This window comes from Lepidochelys kempii, chromosome 4, assembly GCF_965140285.1.
Source record: "Lepidochelys kempii isolate rLepKem1 chromosome 4, rLepKem1.hap1, whole genome shotgun sequence".
NCBI lineage: Eukaryota > Metazoa > Chordata > Testudines > Cheloniidae > Lepidochelys > Lepidochelys kempii.
Genome location: NC_136383.1, coordinates 114969350 through 114984547, shown reverse-complemented (window position 1 = coordinate 114984547; position 15198 = coordinate 114969350). Strand labels below are relative to the sequence as shown.

Sequence of the window (15198 nt, the reverse complement as noted above, 5' to 3'; positions counted from 1 at the left end):
TTTTGTGACCTTTTCCTCAGCGCACTTGCTGGGGAATGGCTCCTCCATCTCTTTGGAGAGGTTCTAGCTCCAGAGCAGGAAACAGCAGCACTCTCAGAACCCGAGGGTGACCTTCGATCCAATGTAGCCCTTGGTGCCAAATCAGGCTGTGGACTGTTGGAGCAGTGTGGCTTTAGACAAAGATCCCTCGCCACGAGTCCATTTTGTGAACAATTTGCCAAAGAAACACCATTCCTTGATGTGGGCTTTGCCTAAGCACAGGAAGCACTGTGTGTGTGGATCATTATTGGAGGTCGCTGCCCCACATGACTGACAATGTTTAAACCCCCATGAGGGCATCACCGGGAAATACTTAAACTAAACTAAAGCTAACCAACTAACACTATATAAGGGTACAAATTAACTATATACAACTAGAAAAAGTCACTAAGACACAGATAGTTTGTAAGGTTAGGAACCACACAGCGCTCAGACTCCAGCCATGGCAGTAAGAAGGAACTGAGGGGGCAGAGGTGGTAGTCCCTCAGATAGCCATGGCAGGGGTTATGAGCACAAGGTGCAAGGGCTGCCTCCTATGGGTACTGCTAGGCAAAATTTTCCAGCTCTGATATACTGGGTGTGAACAAGCCTAAGTGGAATATACAGCTGCATCTGCTTGAAGAAGAATCAGCAAGCTTTACAGAAAAACGTTGTGAGAGTGAGAAAACTGCTTTAGCCAAAGGGTTGTAGTTTGCTAGATATGTTTAGTCTCTTGGAATGTGCTATACTTTTGTTTTATTTGTAACCAATTCAGTTTCTACTTTAAAACGCTATCTTTGGTAATAAACTTCACTTTGTTTTATCATAAGTAGATCTCAATACAGTAATATTAGGCAAAGCATGAATTTTGAGTTGAACGAAACAAGCTGGTTTGTACACTGTCTCTTTGGAGATAGCAAACTTGATAATTTCTGTGAGTGCCCAGTGATGGGCTGGTTACCTCAGGGGAACACTCTTCCAGGTGGCCTGCGAACTGGGGTGCACCAAGTGTTACCTGCAAGGCAAAGTAAGGGCTGGCAGAGTCCTGAGAAATTTGTCTGGGGTGGCTAACAGACTGTGGAGACAGGGAGTGTCACCCAGGTTAGCACCGGCAAAATCTCTCTCTCACTGATGCAGAGGGGTCACACTGACCTATGGTTTTGAGCATCCCAAGACAGCAACACCATTTGTTTTCTGTTTTGTTTGACTCCATAGTAACCAGAACCAATCCCCTTGATTCTGTGTCTGTGTCTATTTTTTAATCACATGAAGCTTCTTTAGATCAAATATATCAGATATTTCAGCTGAAATGTGTGGGCAAGAGACAATGACTTCCTGCAGCTCCTGCTTCCTGTGTGGACTGCTCTTTAAAAGCTATTTACTAACTTGTGTTTCCTTAACCAGAAATAATCTTGCATCCAGATACTTGTAGTTACATGAGATAACTAAAAAGACTGAAAACAAATAAGTACCTAGAAGCAGCATTTTCCCCACAACCTACAGAAGAGTCTGTTATTTTTCAAAGGATATTTTTCTGTTTTAAGTTCACAAACTACTGTTGAACTCCAGCCTGTGGTCATTTAGAACCTAAACGAACTTTTTGATAGACCACCACTGGAAAACGTTAGGAAATACTGTGACACTGCACCCCATATTCTTCATAGTGATATTATTATGATATTATAGCATAATTATGATGCATTTTATGCAAGTCGGCCATATGAAATGTCACTGGAAAAGTTATGATTTGTTGAATATGATTATCCTATTTGTATGCATGTATCATTTTTGTATCTGAAGTTATGAATATTGACTATGTATCTATATTTCAAATGTAGTTATACCTGGGTGTATAGCTGCAAGATGCTTTCAGTCTAGACTGGTGGGTGGGGAAGGGCCTATTCAGAGTAATAAGCCATTAGGGAAAACAATAGGCCTCAGGAGAAGCTTATCGTCCTCCTTGTGAGCCTTCCTGAGAATGCTCCAGACAGCCTGTAAGTAATGGCTACTATGACTCTGCAAGGACATAGGACCAGACCATGTCTCTGGACTTCATCTTGGGATGTCAGTATTTTTCCACAAACTGATCTGGGAGACAAGTTTTGAAACAAAGGGTTCCCACCATATGCTAAAGCTGTATAAGGCAGGGAGTGACATCATCTGGTGTTCTTCACTCTCCACACAAGACCCAGACCTTGAAACTGGGCAAGGAGAGAGAAAAGAATGAACTGCTACATGCTTGTTTACCACCTCACAGATTAAGAGAACGGGATCAGGAAATGAGTAGAACCTGGGCTCTATTTTCCAATACACTAGCCAGCACAGATATGCCAGACAAGGGGTGTCATAACTTACTGCTGGTACAAACTGGCAGCAAATTGTTAATTCCCACCACCCATGGACAAAGGGAAATCAGGAAGGGAATCAGCTATGACACAATTCCTCCTGCAGCTTATGTGCCAGCCTGTGCTCAGGCACACTCAAGCCTAAATTATGAGAACTGAAACCTCATTATTAGGATTGCAACCACATTTGTCCCTCTCAAAGTAGATCCGATAATTGCACTAAAAATTTCAAAGTTATGCCTCTGTCTTGTGACATGGACAGATGTGGATGTTGTACTTTTCAGTTACACTTTTTTTTAGGTTAACAATATGTATCTGATGAAGTGAGCTGTAGCTCACGAAAGCTTATGCTCAAATAAATTGGTTAGTCTCTAAGGTGCCACAAGTACTCCTTTTCTTTTTGCGAATACAGACTAACATGGCTGTTACTCTGAAACATTATAGAGAAAATATTTCACCCAAACAACAAATAGCTTATACACATGTCTAGCTTACCAGGTATCACCCAGCCTCCATATGGAGGCTCTGGATCAAGTGTGAAAATAACCTCCCTCCTCAGTCAGGGTGGTCACTTTAGATGGCTTTCAGTTCTTTATTTGCCTGGCCTCTTGAACCATGTCAAACCAGTATGTGTAATTTCCCCCCAGGGATGAAACTTCTTCAGACTTATTACTTGCCTTAGGGATGTGCATTAATTATTCCCTAGTGATTATAGTTCCTGAGGAAACATTTTAACACCCGTATTGAATCAGGAATACAATCCCTAGCTCATAAAGACATACACAAAATTTATAAGGTTGGAATATTCATAGATTATTGTATCATGTGCTGATAGCATCCATCACAGTCACCATATTTTCCCCAGCAATTAGAGTATTTGACTATATCGGAATGGTAGATGGGGTGGTTGTAAAGAAAACAAAGTGCCATGTTTTCTTCCTTTCAAAAAACAGAAACAGAAAACACAACAGCAAGAAGAATGCTGCAATTTTAAAGATTTTCTATAGGAAGCAGTCTGTGATACTGAATAGACGTTCCAGTCTTGCATACTTATAGATGTACTGCCTCAATACGAATGCAAAATGCATTAGAAAATACTGACTGGCAGCAATGAAGGGACAACAGCTAAGTGAACAAAAATATAATCTATCATAGGGAACAAAGGAAAAAAGAGGAAAAAAGAAAAGGAAAAAAGTGGAGGATTTATTTTAAAAGGTTGAACTGTGATGTACATTTGAAGTTTTGAAAACTAGTGAATATCTTTTAGGGTTGGCCTAAATTACTCTGTAAATTTGTTTCTATGGGGCTTTTTGGAAGAAAAATAAGTAGAGGTTACAAGTGTTCATACTTACTTACTTACAGGAGTTCAACTATTTTTGCAGATTTAAAAGGAGAATTGCAAGAAGTTTAAAGTCACCACTTGATCTCTCAAGACTATCTGGTTGAGAACCAGCTTTGATTTCAAAATGCTTTTTTTAAAAACCCAGCAATCTATTGCTGAGAATTTTGTTTTAAACATGAGGAACTTGGGCAGAACTGAAATTTGCCCTTACAAAAGCACAAGGGGGTTGCATGATGATTTGCATCACGGGTTTCAGTGCCAGGGTTAGGTGGGGGTAGAAAGAGCAGTCTTCAAGGGACTTCTACTCTCTACTGCTCCCGGGCTCCCACACAGATAGAGGGCAGGGCAGGAAATTTTCAGTTTTTTCAAGTTAGTGTGGCTCCATCCATATATCAGCCAGTGAAGTTCAGAGAGCATGGAAGGAGACTGGCATAGATTAGTGACACAGTCCCTCCCCCAGGAGCATTAGGAAACTAGGGAGGAACTTGTGAGTCAGAGTCATAGCTTCCTGGTCTTTTTCTGAGCTGTCATGGATATGTAACACCTCTCTCTCAGAGGGTAGAGAGGGGGGGTTTCAATATTACAGTTTAGTCCTATTTTATTAGAGGATCCCAAAACACAGGATGCTGCCTTTTCCAGCTGTCTTCCCAGTAGCAGTTAAATAATAAAACACCACCACAAAAGACAAAAGTGGCCTAAGTAAGTAATGATGATGACGACGACAACAATGATGCACAGGCAAGGAAACGAAACAAAAGAATCACGTTAAATTTCAGCTTCATTAAAAAGAAAGGAGAAAAAAATGTTGAAATGTTGAAAAAATGGATGAAACCATGGCAGAAGTGATGGGGACAGAAATGTTGTTTTCGGATTTATAACAGAACATATATGAAGGAAAACCACAAAAGCAGTTCATTTCACCACACCCCACTCCCCTTTTTTGTGAAGAACAGTTTGTTACAGAATCTCTGGGAAAAACCCACACCTCCTTTTAGCAGCACATACTGTACATGAACTATGCTCTGGTTAAATTCCTCTTTCTGCACCTGCAAACATATGCTATCGAAATTAGTTACTTGCTAATTCACAAAGCCAGATTCTGTTCTCTGTTAAACTGATGTAATCCTGGAGTAACAATGTTCAAATCAATGGAGTTGTTCCAAAATTACACTGATGTAACTGGGTTCCAAATCTAGTTCATTATGTGTCAGTGTTTCTTAATACTTCTACTGAAACCCCTGCTCCAATGAGTCCTAGAGTTCATTGTAATAAAGACCGCAAACTAAGAATATACAGTATATAAAGTTGTATCTATTGCCATGAAGAAGCCTAATAATCCTGACAGAACCCGCACAGGTAAACTGAGAACAAGTGAGATGTCGTTATTGGCACACTAACAACATAGTGATCCAAAGGCATCAGATTCAAATTCATGAAGTCTATATAGAGTTGACATGCAATGGGGAACCCCAGAAGCATTATCAACAGGAGACTAACCTTTCTGATTATCTTCTTATACAAGGCACACACACACAAATCCCTGCCACACACATAGCAAAGTCTAATGTCATGTCACTTCAATGTGCATGTTTTAGTGTTTGGTGCATGGAGAAATGACATGGAACAACATGAAAAAAAATTACTTACCTGGGCCAATGCAAAATGATGCAATTATTGCAAGAATGCAAAATATACTGAGATAGGGGAGCCAGTATGCACGATTCTGGAAAAAACACAACAAAAAATAACCCACACTAGCATTACTTATGTCAAATGCCTAATAAGAGATCACATGGAATACAAAATATTCTTTACATTCTTTCCATAGATTAGGGTTTATGCCAAGAGTTAGTCTTAGAAATCAGTATTCCTGAAATATTTATTAGACAATTTGTATTAAAATTAAAATTTGGAATCTATACAGTGAAATGTCAAGAGGTCTGCTACATTGAAGAAGCCACAAATATTCAAAAAACTCATAACTTCTTATGCTGCAATTCAAGCCAAGCTGTGAAAGTTTCCTTGGGTTGCACAAACTCTTCTTAGTCACCTTCCCCAGATGTCTCTGCCATATTATTAAAGCCAGTATGGCAGATTTTTTAAATGACAAAGTTAATCTGTGTGAAGGATGGATTAAATACACGTCTCTCAATGGGACAGGGAGTTCTGTTCACCAGAAGCTGGGACTGGGTAACAGGGGAAGGATTGCTTGATGATTATCTGTTCTGTTCATTCCCTCTGAAGCATCTGGCAAAAGACAGGATACTAGGCTAGATGGATCTTTAGTCTTATCCAGTATGGCCTTTCATACGTACTAAGCTTAAAATAATATACATTGGGTGTGGTCAAACAGGTTGGGATATTCAGCCACATCCTGAAATTGTAGACAAACAACCTAATGGATCTGATTCTGCAGTAAAGGAAAGTTTTGTATGGAAAAGGACAGCCACAGGATCAGCCCATAGATCAGTGGTGGGAAACCTGCGGCCCGTGGGCTGCACACAGCCCATCAGGGCAAGCCGCTGGCAGGCCACCAGACCGTTTGTTTACATTTGCTTGGCCACTTGCAGCTCCCAGTGGCCAGGAACAGCGAACCGCGGCCACTGGGAGCTGCAGGCAGCCGTGCAAATGTAAACAAATGGTTTGGCGGCCTGCCAGCGGCTTGCCCTGATGGGCCGTAGGTTACCCACCACTGCCATAGATTGTAGATGGTTTTATAAGTCTTTGGGTATGTCTAAACTTCGAGCTGGAAGTGTCAATTCCAGCTCAAAGAGGCTTACATGCACTAGCTTTCATCAAGCTAACGTGGTAAAACAGAATGTAGCCTCAGCAACGTGAGCGGTGAGACGGTATAGGTGCCCAGGGTATATAACTAGCATCTTGCATGGGTATGTGCTCAGGGCAACTAGCTCCTTGTGCCATTGCAGCTACACTTTATTTTTAATGCTTTAGTTTAATCAGATCTAGTGCGGGTATGTCTCCCTGACCTGGAATTTACATTTCCAGCTTACAGTGTAGACACAGCCAGTGTATTCTTCCAAAGTTCCACACTACTATTTCTATTACAGATTACGTGGTTTTGTGAGGAGTTCATTTTGTCTACAGAAAACTAAGTGAAGCAACAGCAATACAGGTAAAAAGTAATCAAAAGGAACTGACTAAGATTAAAAAGAAGAGCTTAAAGGAAGGCAACATTTGATTCAATAGGATCTCTCTAAATTATATGAGCTTTCCCTCTAGCTTTAAATACGGAGAGAGAATTCTACTGAATTGCCAGACCACAGTCCCTGATCTATGTAATGCTGAAAAATAAAAACTCCCGATTTCTTCCCACAGCCCTGTGGTCTCATCTTATTTCTCAGAAAATTTTGAATAGCAGAATGTTATAGTGAGGTCGCAAGTCTTTGTTATTTTTACAAAATATGAAGATATATTTACTTAGAGTATCTGAAGCATCATCATACCTATACTTGCCAATATAAATGACTGATGTACAGGTTCAAACAAAAAAGTACTATACTGGTTTGTTCCTTTTTAACTTGTTTATTCATTTATACACTAACTCTCAAAATATGATAATATGTGAAGGCTCTTCTTGGCATTAGTGTGAATTCATAAACTTATATATTTATCAGAGATGAGCTCATGTTGGATCCAAAACACAGATCTAAACTTGTTAGCCCCTTATACAGAGAGGACACAGGTGCAAATTCAGAACCAGATATAATTTTCCTCTGAGTTCAAGGCTGTTTGCATCCTGGGTTCTTGGTTCAGACTTATATCTAATACTTAATGCATAATGGACTAGATATTCAGCTAATGTAAACTGACGTCACTCCACTAAAATCTAACTCACAGTCAATGGAGCATCACTGATTTACAACAGCTGAAGATCTAGTCCAATTAGTTTAAACATGTCACATTATGTATCAAAGGGTTTGGAAACGCCTACTTTTCAGTCAGCTCATAACAAAACTTGCAGCCTTCTATCTTATGTGTCTTGTGGTTGTGCTAACAACCTTGGTTTTATGACCTCGTCTGTAAAGTACAGTTCTGTTGTTTCATACAGTTGACAATATGGTAAGTCCTATTCAGATAGTTCACAAATTCATAGAGTTTAAAGCCAGAAGGCACCATTAGATCATCTAGTTTGACCTCCTGTAGAACACAGGCCCTTAAATTTCACCCATTTACCCTTATGCTGAGCCCAATAACTTGTCTTCAGATAACGCACATCTCCAGAAAGGAATCCAGTCTTTATCTGAAGACATCAAGAGATGAAGAATCCACTGCTTCCCATGGTACTTTATTCCACTGGTTAATCACCCTCACTAATAAAAATTTGTGCCTTATTTCCAATTTGAATTTGTCTGGCTTCAGTTTCCACTCACTAGCTCTTGTGATGGTTTTACTACGTTCACATGCTACTCACATTGACTCTGAGGGTATGTCTACACTGCACAGTAAGGTATAATTATAGCCTCAGTGACCATACCTGTGCTAGCCATAAGCTAGCTAGCGCAGGTACGTTAGCAGTGAAGAAACAGGGGCATGGGAAAAGAACCCAAGTATGTACCCGGGGTCCCTGGCGGGATTTTACTGGGATAGGTAGCCTACTCTGAAGCTTGTGTTGCCACATCGTCACTGCTACTATCACCTTCACTAGCCAGATTAAAGCAAGAGCAGGTATACCTACCCATAGTATAATTACACGTTGGTTTGCAATATAGACATACCGTCAGTGGCTCCCTTCGTATTAACTCAAGCAAAGAAATAGGATACTGCAGTAAGATAAATGGTGAGGCTCATTTTAGCTGCTGTTCCAAAGACAGAGAAATCTTGACTATAGCCAGCAGAAGAACAACTTGCTGAAAGATCACTAAAAGCAGGCTGTTCCAATCTATCAGAACTCTACTTTTCAGGCCCCAAGAACAAAAGAAAGCTGTACATGATAATGCATACAAACGGAGGACAAAAAAGGCAGACAAACTGATTTCCTTTCAGTGTTATCGTTTGTTTAATAACCTTCTTCCAATCATTTGACATAATCTCTTGCGAAATAAATGCTAACCCTGCATCTCCATGCCAGGTGCTTCCTCCAACAAATAATGAATCTTCACCTTTTGAGTCCAAATAGCTGAACTGAACTTCAAAGCTACGGTCGCACTGGAATGTTTTCTCCCCCAGGAGCCTTCTGTTTGAATTTAACCTTTTTGCTTTTTCAAAAAAATCACCAGTAAACAGAAGGCACATAGAGAATGCAAGAAATTTCAAGACGATATATACGGTTTTACAGCAAAAGTATGAGGTGTTGAATGCAGCGTTTCTCAACCATGGGCAAAATTATCCTCTCCAATCTGCTTGCATGAAACTCTCACTTGGTAAGAAATGAATGAGACAATCTTTTAGATCACATTATGACTAACAGTCACACTCTGAAATAATTAAGTTTATAATTAAGCAGAAGACAGAACTTTAAATCTCCAATTCAGAATAGGCCATCATTTAAACTTAATCAAAAGTTGGAATGGTCCACAGAAGTAAGCTGAAGCCAAGAAGTACTATATACCGGACATTTAAAATAGAGAAATGAAAGAGAATAGTTACGTAATGAATATACTGTACCTGTAAAGTCAGGGATACTGAAAGTATCGTAAAGGAGATGACCATCAAACCAAAACCTCCGATAAGCAGAGGTCTACGTCCAAGTCGTTCAACAGCTAAACCCTGAATAAGAAGAAATGGTATTTTACTTTCTTGAAGAACCAGTAGAGCTTCGTTAATTAACAAAATTCTTATAGTGAAGTGATAGGTGCTACGTAAAAACCATAGATAGTAACAATTAACTTCATTTTGTTAATTCTCAGCTACAGTGTGTTCATAATTACAGTCAGATTACATCATTTGACGTCTTTTGGAAAACAGGTAATTGTAATATTCGGCATTGCTTATTAAAAATAGAGCAAATAAGTAATATTTGGTTAGGTTAAATTTTTTTCCCCTACAGAACCATAATGGGACTATACATGGAAGAATGTGAAACTTGTAATCGACTGTCTTAAAGTGCAATGGTGAAGGTTCAATTTCCATTAGTGCAGTGGATATCAAATCTCATTCAAACGTGGCATAGATACACAGAAACCTGTGCATTTATGCACCTTTTCATTTATTTATGTTGACTACTTTGCAGACAAAGGAACTTAATTAAAAAAATCACATAAAATCAGAGTATGTCTGCTAAAGAGGAATATAATAAAAAGAGCTCTAAAAAGGGTTAGTATAAAACAATTGATTTTCCTAGATTCATACGTAAATGAGTGAGATACATTTTAGACCAGACACATCAGAACATTCTCTAACATACTATTCCCACCAGTAATTACTAATTAAAATCGCTTTCTTATGAAGAAAGGGTAACATTACTTGAAATCTAAAAGGTATGTGTCAAATAACTGCTTCAGATGATTTTAAAAAGGTAGACACAAATATTTATTTGCCAGGTAAATAGTTACCTTGGACGGAAAGCCTGAGTTCAAGCATCACCCATGCGAAAGGTGAAATGCAGAAATGAAATGAATTCTAAATTACATGGGCCTCCGTGGTGGTTTGCAGCCATGGAATTCCAGGAAAAGTTGTGTTATAGGCAGGCACGTGTCTGTAGATGTGGAGGGGGAGGACAACACTTGTGGAGTGGGTACTCTCTCCACAAATTTCAGCTCTGCTAGTTGTTATGGAAGAGGCATGGGGGTACGCAGCACTAAGTGAACTTAGTGGACCAAAGAAACCAACCCATGTAGATTTTATGGCCAGAAGGGACCACTCTAATCACCTAGTCTGACCTCCACAACACAGGCCACAGAACTTCATTAGTAGTGGAGAGAATTATCCTTCCCTACTGCACAAGTAAACACACTCAAGCCCAGTAACTCTGGGTCAAAACAGAGGCACCCCATTGGAGAGGTAGTTGGAAAACTTTAGCCCAAGAGATTTTCCCAATCTCACAAAGAAAGTCCTTGGCAGAGCTTGGAACAGAAGACAGATCTCTGTGCTTCAACTAGTAGACCATGCCCTACGGACTTGATCCTGCAAGGTGCTGAGCATGCTGGCCCTGATCTAGCAAAGCACATGCTTCACAATGGGACTGCTCATGTGTTAGAAGTTAAACAGATGTGTAAGTGCTTTGCTGGACCTGTGCCAGAGCACTCAGCTCCTTCCATGATTGAGGTCTAGCTCCCTTATGCAGGGAAGTCCCCATAATACAGTCTGTGGTGACCAAACAGGAGAGAGTAAATTACCTTTATATAATTCTTTTTCCCCTCTGGGTAACTCTGATTGCAATAATCAAGTCATAGAACGAACACCAATGCCTGTAGCTAAACAGAACCTGCCAGAAAATTTCACAGAGGGAGTAAAAGAAATTTAAAAGGTAAAGAAATGTATTTCTTTGCTGAATGTTCCCCACAGAATGATAGGAATATGTTCTGAATGTCCCTGCCTAAGGGTGGCTAGGGGGAAAAAAAAAAGTTTTGCTGTTTTAATGATACAGACAATACCAGCGTACTGCTGACAGTATGAAAGTGCTTATACCAGTATAATTTATGCCACTTTGGAAACCAGCAGAAAATATGCTGGTAGAAAGCACAGTTATACCAGCATAACTACCTCTACACTAGGGCTTTCAGCAGCACAGTTATGTTGGCAAAAAAAAAAAATCACACCCCTAACTACACAGCTATACCAGTACAAACTTTTCAGAGTAGACCAGGGCTCAGTTTTCATTTCAGCTTTGCAGTTCATCACAATAAACCTAAATGTAAATCATTATTGCCTTAAAACTAGAACCCAGATGAACTTGTAGGAAGTAAGTCATTAACAGAAATAGAGAGAATGTTATAATTAATTAATTAATTAAGTGGTTTATGGTGCAAGCGAAAAGACGTGTTATTCATTTGTAAGAGTGAGAACAGTGTTATCTTTCAAAACAGAATTCCTGTAGGATTCTTCTGTTAAACTGTCATACAAACCATGCACAGAGTTTGTCCCTCGGCATAAGGTGGTCATCTATAAACCACAATGGAAACTGGTGCAAAATAAGACACAAAGACAATTAAAAACTAGCTTCAGATTTTCTATACCTCTTTTTCCTTGAAAGCATTTACAAATACTTCTCCTGCCATATATGTCAATCCTAGAGGTGTATTTTTATTTTCAAGTTAAATAAATGTCATGCTACTGTAGTTTCAGCTGTGGATTGTGCTTGGATATGGTCATGCTTCAGAAGTCATGCCTACAGTGCAAGTTATTTTGGATTCCAGCACTATTTTCATTCATTTTACTTTCACTTTGGATTGTTCTAGTTATTTTAAATAACAAAATGAAGAGGTTTTTATTATTTTAAATAGCAAAAGAAACTGGTTTGGGCATCACCTAAGGATTCAAATTTTATATATATATATATATATATATACACATACATATACACACACACACACATATATATAAAAATAGGACTATAATGACATATGAATGACAAGTTACAATTTCATGCTATGTTTTAAACTTTTGTCCCCTTTTGAATCTAATAAGCCACTCTAAATAAAATTTGACCGTTCTAAAAACTTCCGATAGTTTCAGTGGCTGAGACTTGGATATATAAGGTGCTGAACACTTTTGTGAGATGTTGTGAGCCCTCAACTACCAGTAAAGAGCCAGTCTTGAAAACACTTATGCATATGGATAACCTTGTTCTGGTAGGACATTTGTTTATGGTTGTGAGAGATGAGAAACGTTGAATAGAGCTGGATGAAGACTGCGCTTTCTACAAGTTGTTGGTGATTGGATGCTTTGCAATGCATTTGACATAACTGGATTCCTTAATTTTCCATATAGAGTTGGTGGTGGTTGTGAATGGGACATCTTCTGTGTTACACAACATTGTGTTTTTGTACTGAAGTAGAGAAAGGGTATGAATGTCATTGTGACACAAAGGAAACTAGGGGTATGAGCAAAGATTTCATACAAGGAGCAATCTGAGAAACAGCCAAGATCAGGTTGAAATTTATGGCTGTTACCTTAATAATACAGCAAACCCCAGGAAGGGGGGAAAGTTTAGACCATTTTGTGTATGTGTGTGTGTTTGCACATACCTACAGCACTACAAGCAGATTGGGAGTGCCACCAAAGCCTTACATCTTGTATAAAAGTTTAATATTCTCTTAACTAAGAAATCATTTGACTCTTTCCTACTATTTATTGGTTTTCAGTGGGGGTGCGGGGGGGGGAACAATGGAAAGGAAGCAAAACACAACTATACCAAAGCATTCTTTTCACAGTCAGGTATATGGTTTACCATGTTTTTTCACATTACATATTTGTTATTATTTCTATTTATAGAATGGTAATACTTCCTGAATTTCCCATTCCCCTTGTCTTATTGATCCCAATGCTCCACTGAAATTAAATAGAAAGCTAAAGAGAAAAGGTCTCAACAAATAAATAAAAAGAAAGTCATATGTTATTGAGCTTGTAATGAGTTATTACATGTTTCATTGGTAAAGAATGCTACAGTTAAGATAACATACAGACTTTGATTATAAGCCCCTCTTTTGACAGATAACTTGCTCAAAAGTTGTTAATTAGCAAAACCCACTTAGATGTTTTTGTTACTCAGTGTGAAAAATGTTTCTATCAGTTTTAAAGCATTTATGGTTCTGCATTCACCATTTAACCGTAATAGGAATATTTCTCAAACCAGTAAAAACTGGTAGAAATCTTTTTGTACCTTAAGCCACTGTATATGGCATAAAAGGAAATACACGTGTTCACCTATGGTTACAGAAAAAGTGCAGCTGCTTTCTATTACTCTGGATTGTGCTACCTGCCAAATAGTACAAAATATAGCACTTCGTTGTGAGATCATGAGCACACACCCGGGAAGGAAGAGTTGTGGTGGTTTCTGTGATTAACATAACTCTGAAGTTCTTGACTTCTGTGCAATTAATAATGCAACCGTAAAATTACACTGATGTAACTTTTCTCAGGTAGCAATACAACTTCATATATCACCAGTCAACAAAGGAACTATGTTCTCTATCAACAGATCACACACAACTACCTTTTGACTGACAACTCCTTTGAATAAATACAGTGTTAAAAAACCAATCGCCAATCGCTTCCACTTGAGTCAACTGCAGAAACTGGTGTTAACATAATGAAATCAGAGCATATTCAAAAATTCTGGGCATGTTTATGTGGTGAAAATGATTATATAAGGAAGTGGAATTGCTAACAGGTCCCAATTCTGTAGTTCTTACGGTAGGTTCCTGAATACTTCATTTCAAATTTTCCCCAACCCTCAAGTTTTGTTAAGAAAAACTCCCAATTTTACTCTCTTAATATCTTAAGACCTGCTATTAAATATGCTCTACTACTTTTCAATATTATAATTATTATTTATATTACTTTTTTCTCCTGACAGGCTTCTGACTGACTCTGTCCTGAATAAAGAAAAGGAGTACTTGTGGCACCTTAGAGACTAACCAATTTATTTGAGCATAAGCTTTCGTGACCTACAGCTCACTTCATCGGATGCGCATCCGATGAAGTGAGCTGTAGCTCACGAAAGCTTATGCTCAAATAAATTGGTTAGTCTCTAAGGTGCCACAAGTACTCCTTTTCTTTTTGCAAATACAGACTAACACGGCTGTTACTCTGAAACCTGTCCTGAATAAGAGCTTCTCTTTAGACTCAGACTCATGTGATTAACGTGACTTGCCACTTCTGTGCTATTTCCATCTTAAGCAGTAGGATTAAGTAGATCATCAAATCTCATGTCTATTCATCATTCAGGGTACAGTCACTTGCATCCAAGAAAAGAGTAATAGACAATCCAGAGAGGTGGATTTATAGTTTTACTTGTAGCCCCTTTATTCACAGCACAGTCATTTCTCCTAGAACATGAACCATGCTGTTGCAAAAAGAAAAAGAATCAGGTACCTAAATATGGATTTAGAAGTTTAGCCTGAGGCACCCAGTTTGGGCACATCACACTTTAATAAATATATGTCCTGCTTGGCTCTTGCATCAACTTGGGTGGGTACCTTCTTATGCCCTCATAGAACAACCTGTTGAGCATTTCCTTCATTCAGGGGACTGTCAGCAACTGATGGCATTGGTCTATAGGTTCAGCCTGATCAATCAAAAGGCCCTCAGTAAGGGAACACCTCCTGAAGGAGGTCCATTGGATTCCCTTTTTTGGATATCTTTTAGGCATGCTGAAGCCCCCATCTGTTTCAGCTGCTCTATCTTTCAGGTTTTGGGGACCTCTCTCTGACTTTCTGACCCTGAATATAAGAACTATTTCTAATGGTAAATGGAGGATGATTCAAGGAAGACTCTGGAGACCTGAATTCTATTCCTGGCTCTGATACTGACGGACCGTGTGGCCTGGGGGAAGTTGTTTAACCTCTCTTTGTCTCAGTTTCACCATCTGAG

The 15198-nt window shown here is 39.0% G+C and overlaps 1 protein-coding gene across 3 annotated transcripts in view; it reads right to left on the bottom strand.

The window, feature by feature from the left end:
* The window catches only part of SLC2A9 (solute carrier family 2 member 9), a 207451-nt gene that overhangs the window by 64716 nt on the left and 127537 nt on the right, over positions 1-15198 (bottom strand). For all 3 annotated transcript variants that reach the window (XM_073342503.1, XM_073342505.2, XM_073342506.2), the window contains 2 exons: positions 9331-9432; positions 5353-5428 (listed from right to left, as the gene is read on the bottom strand). In XM_073342503.1, the coding sequence (XP_073198604.1) occupies positions 5353-5428; positions 9331-9432 (178 nt within the window). The remainder of the gene's footprint in view (positions 1-5352; positions 5429-9330; positions 9433-15198) is intronic.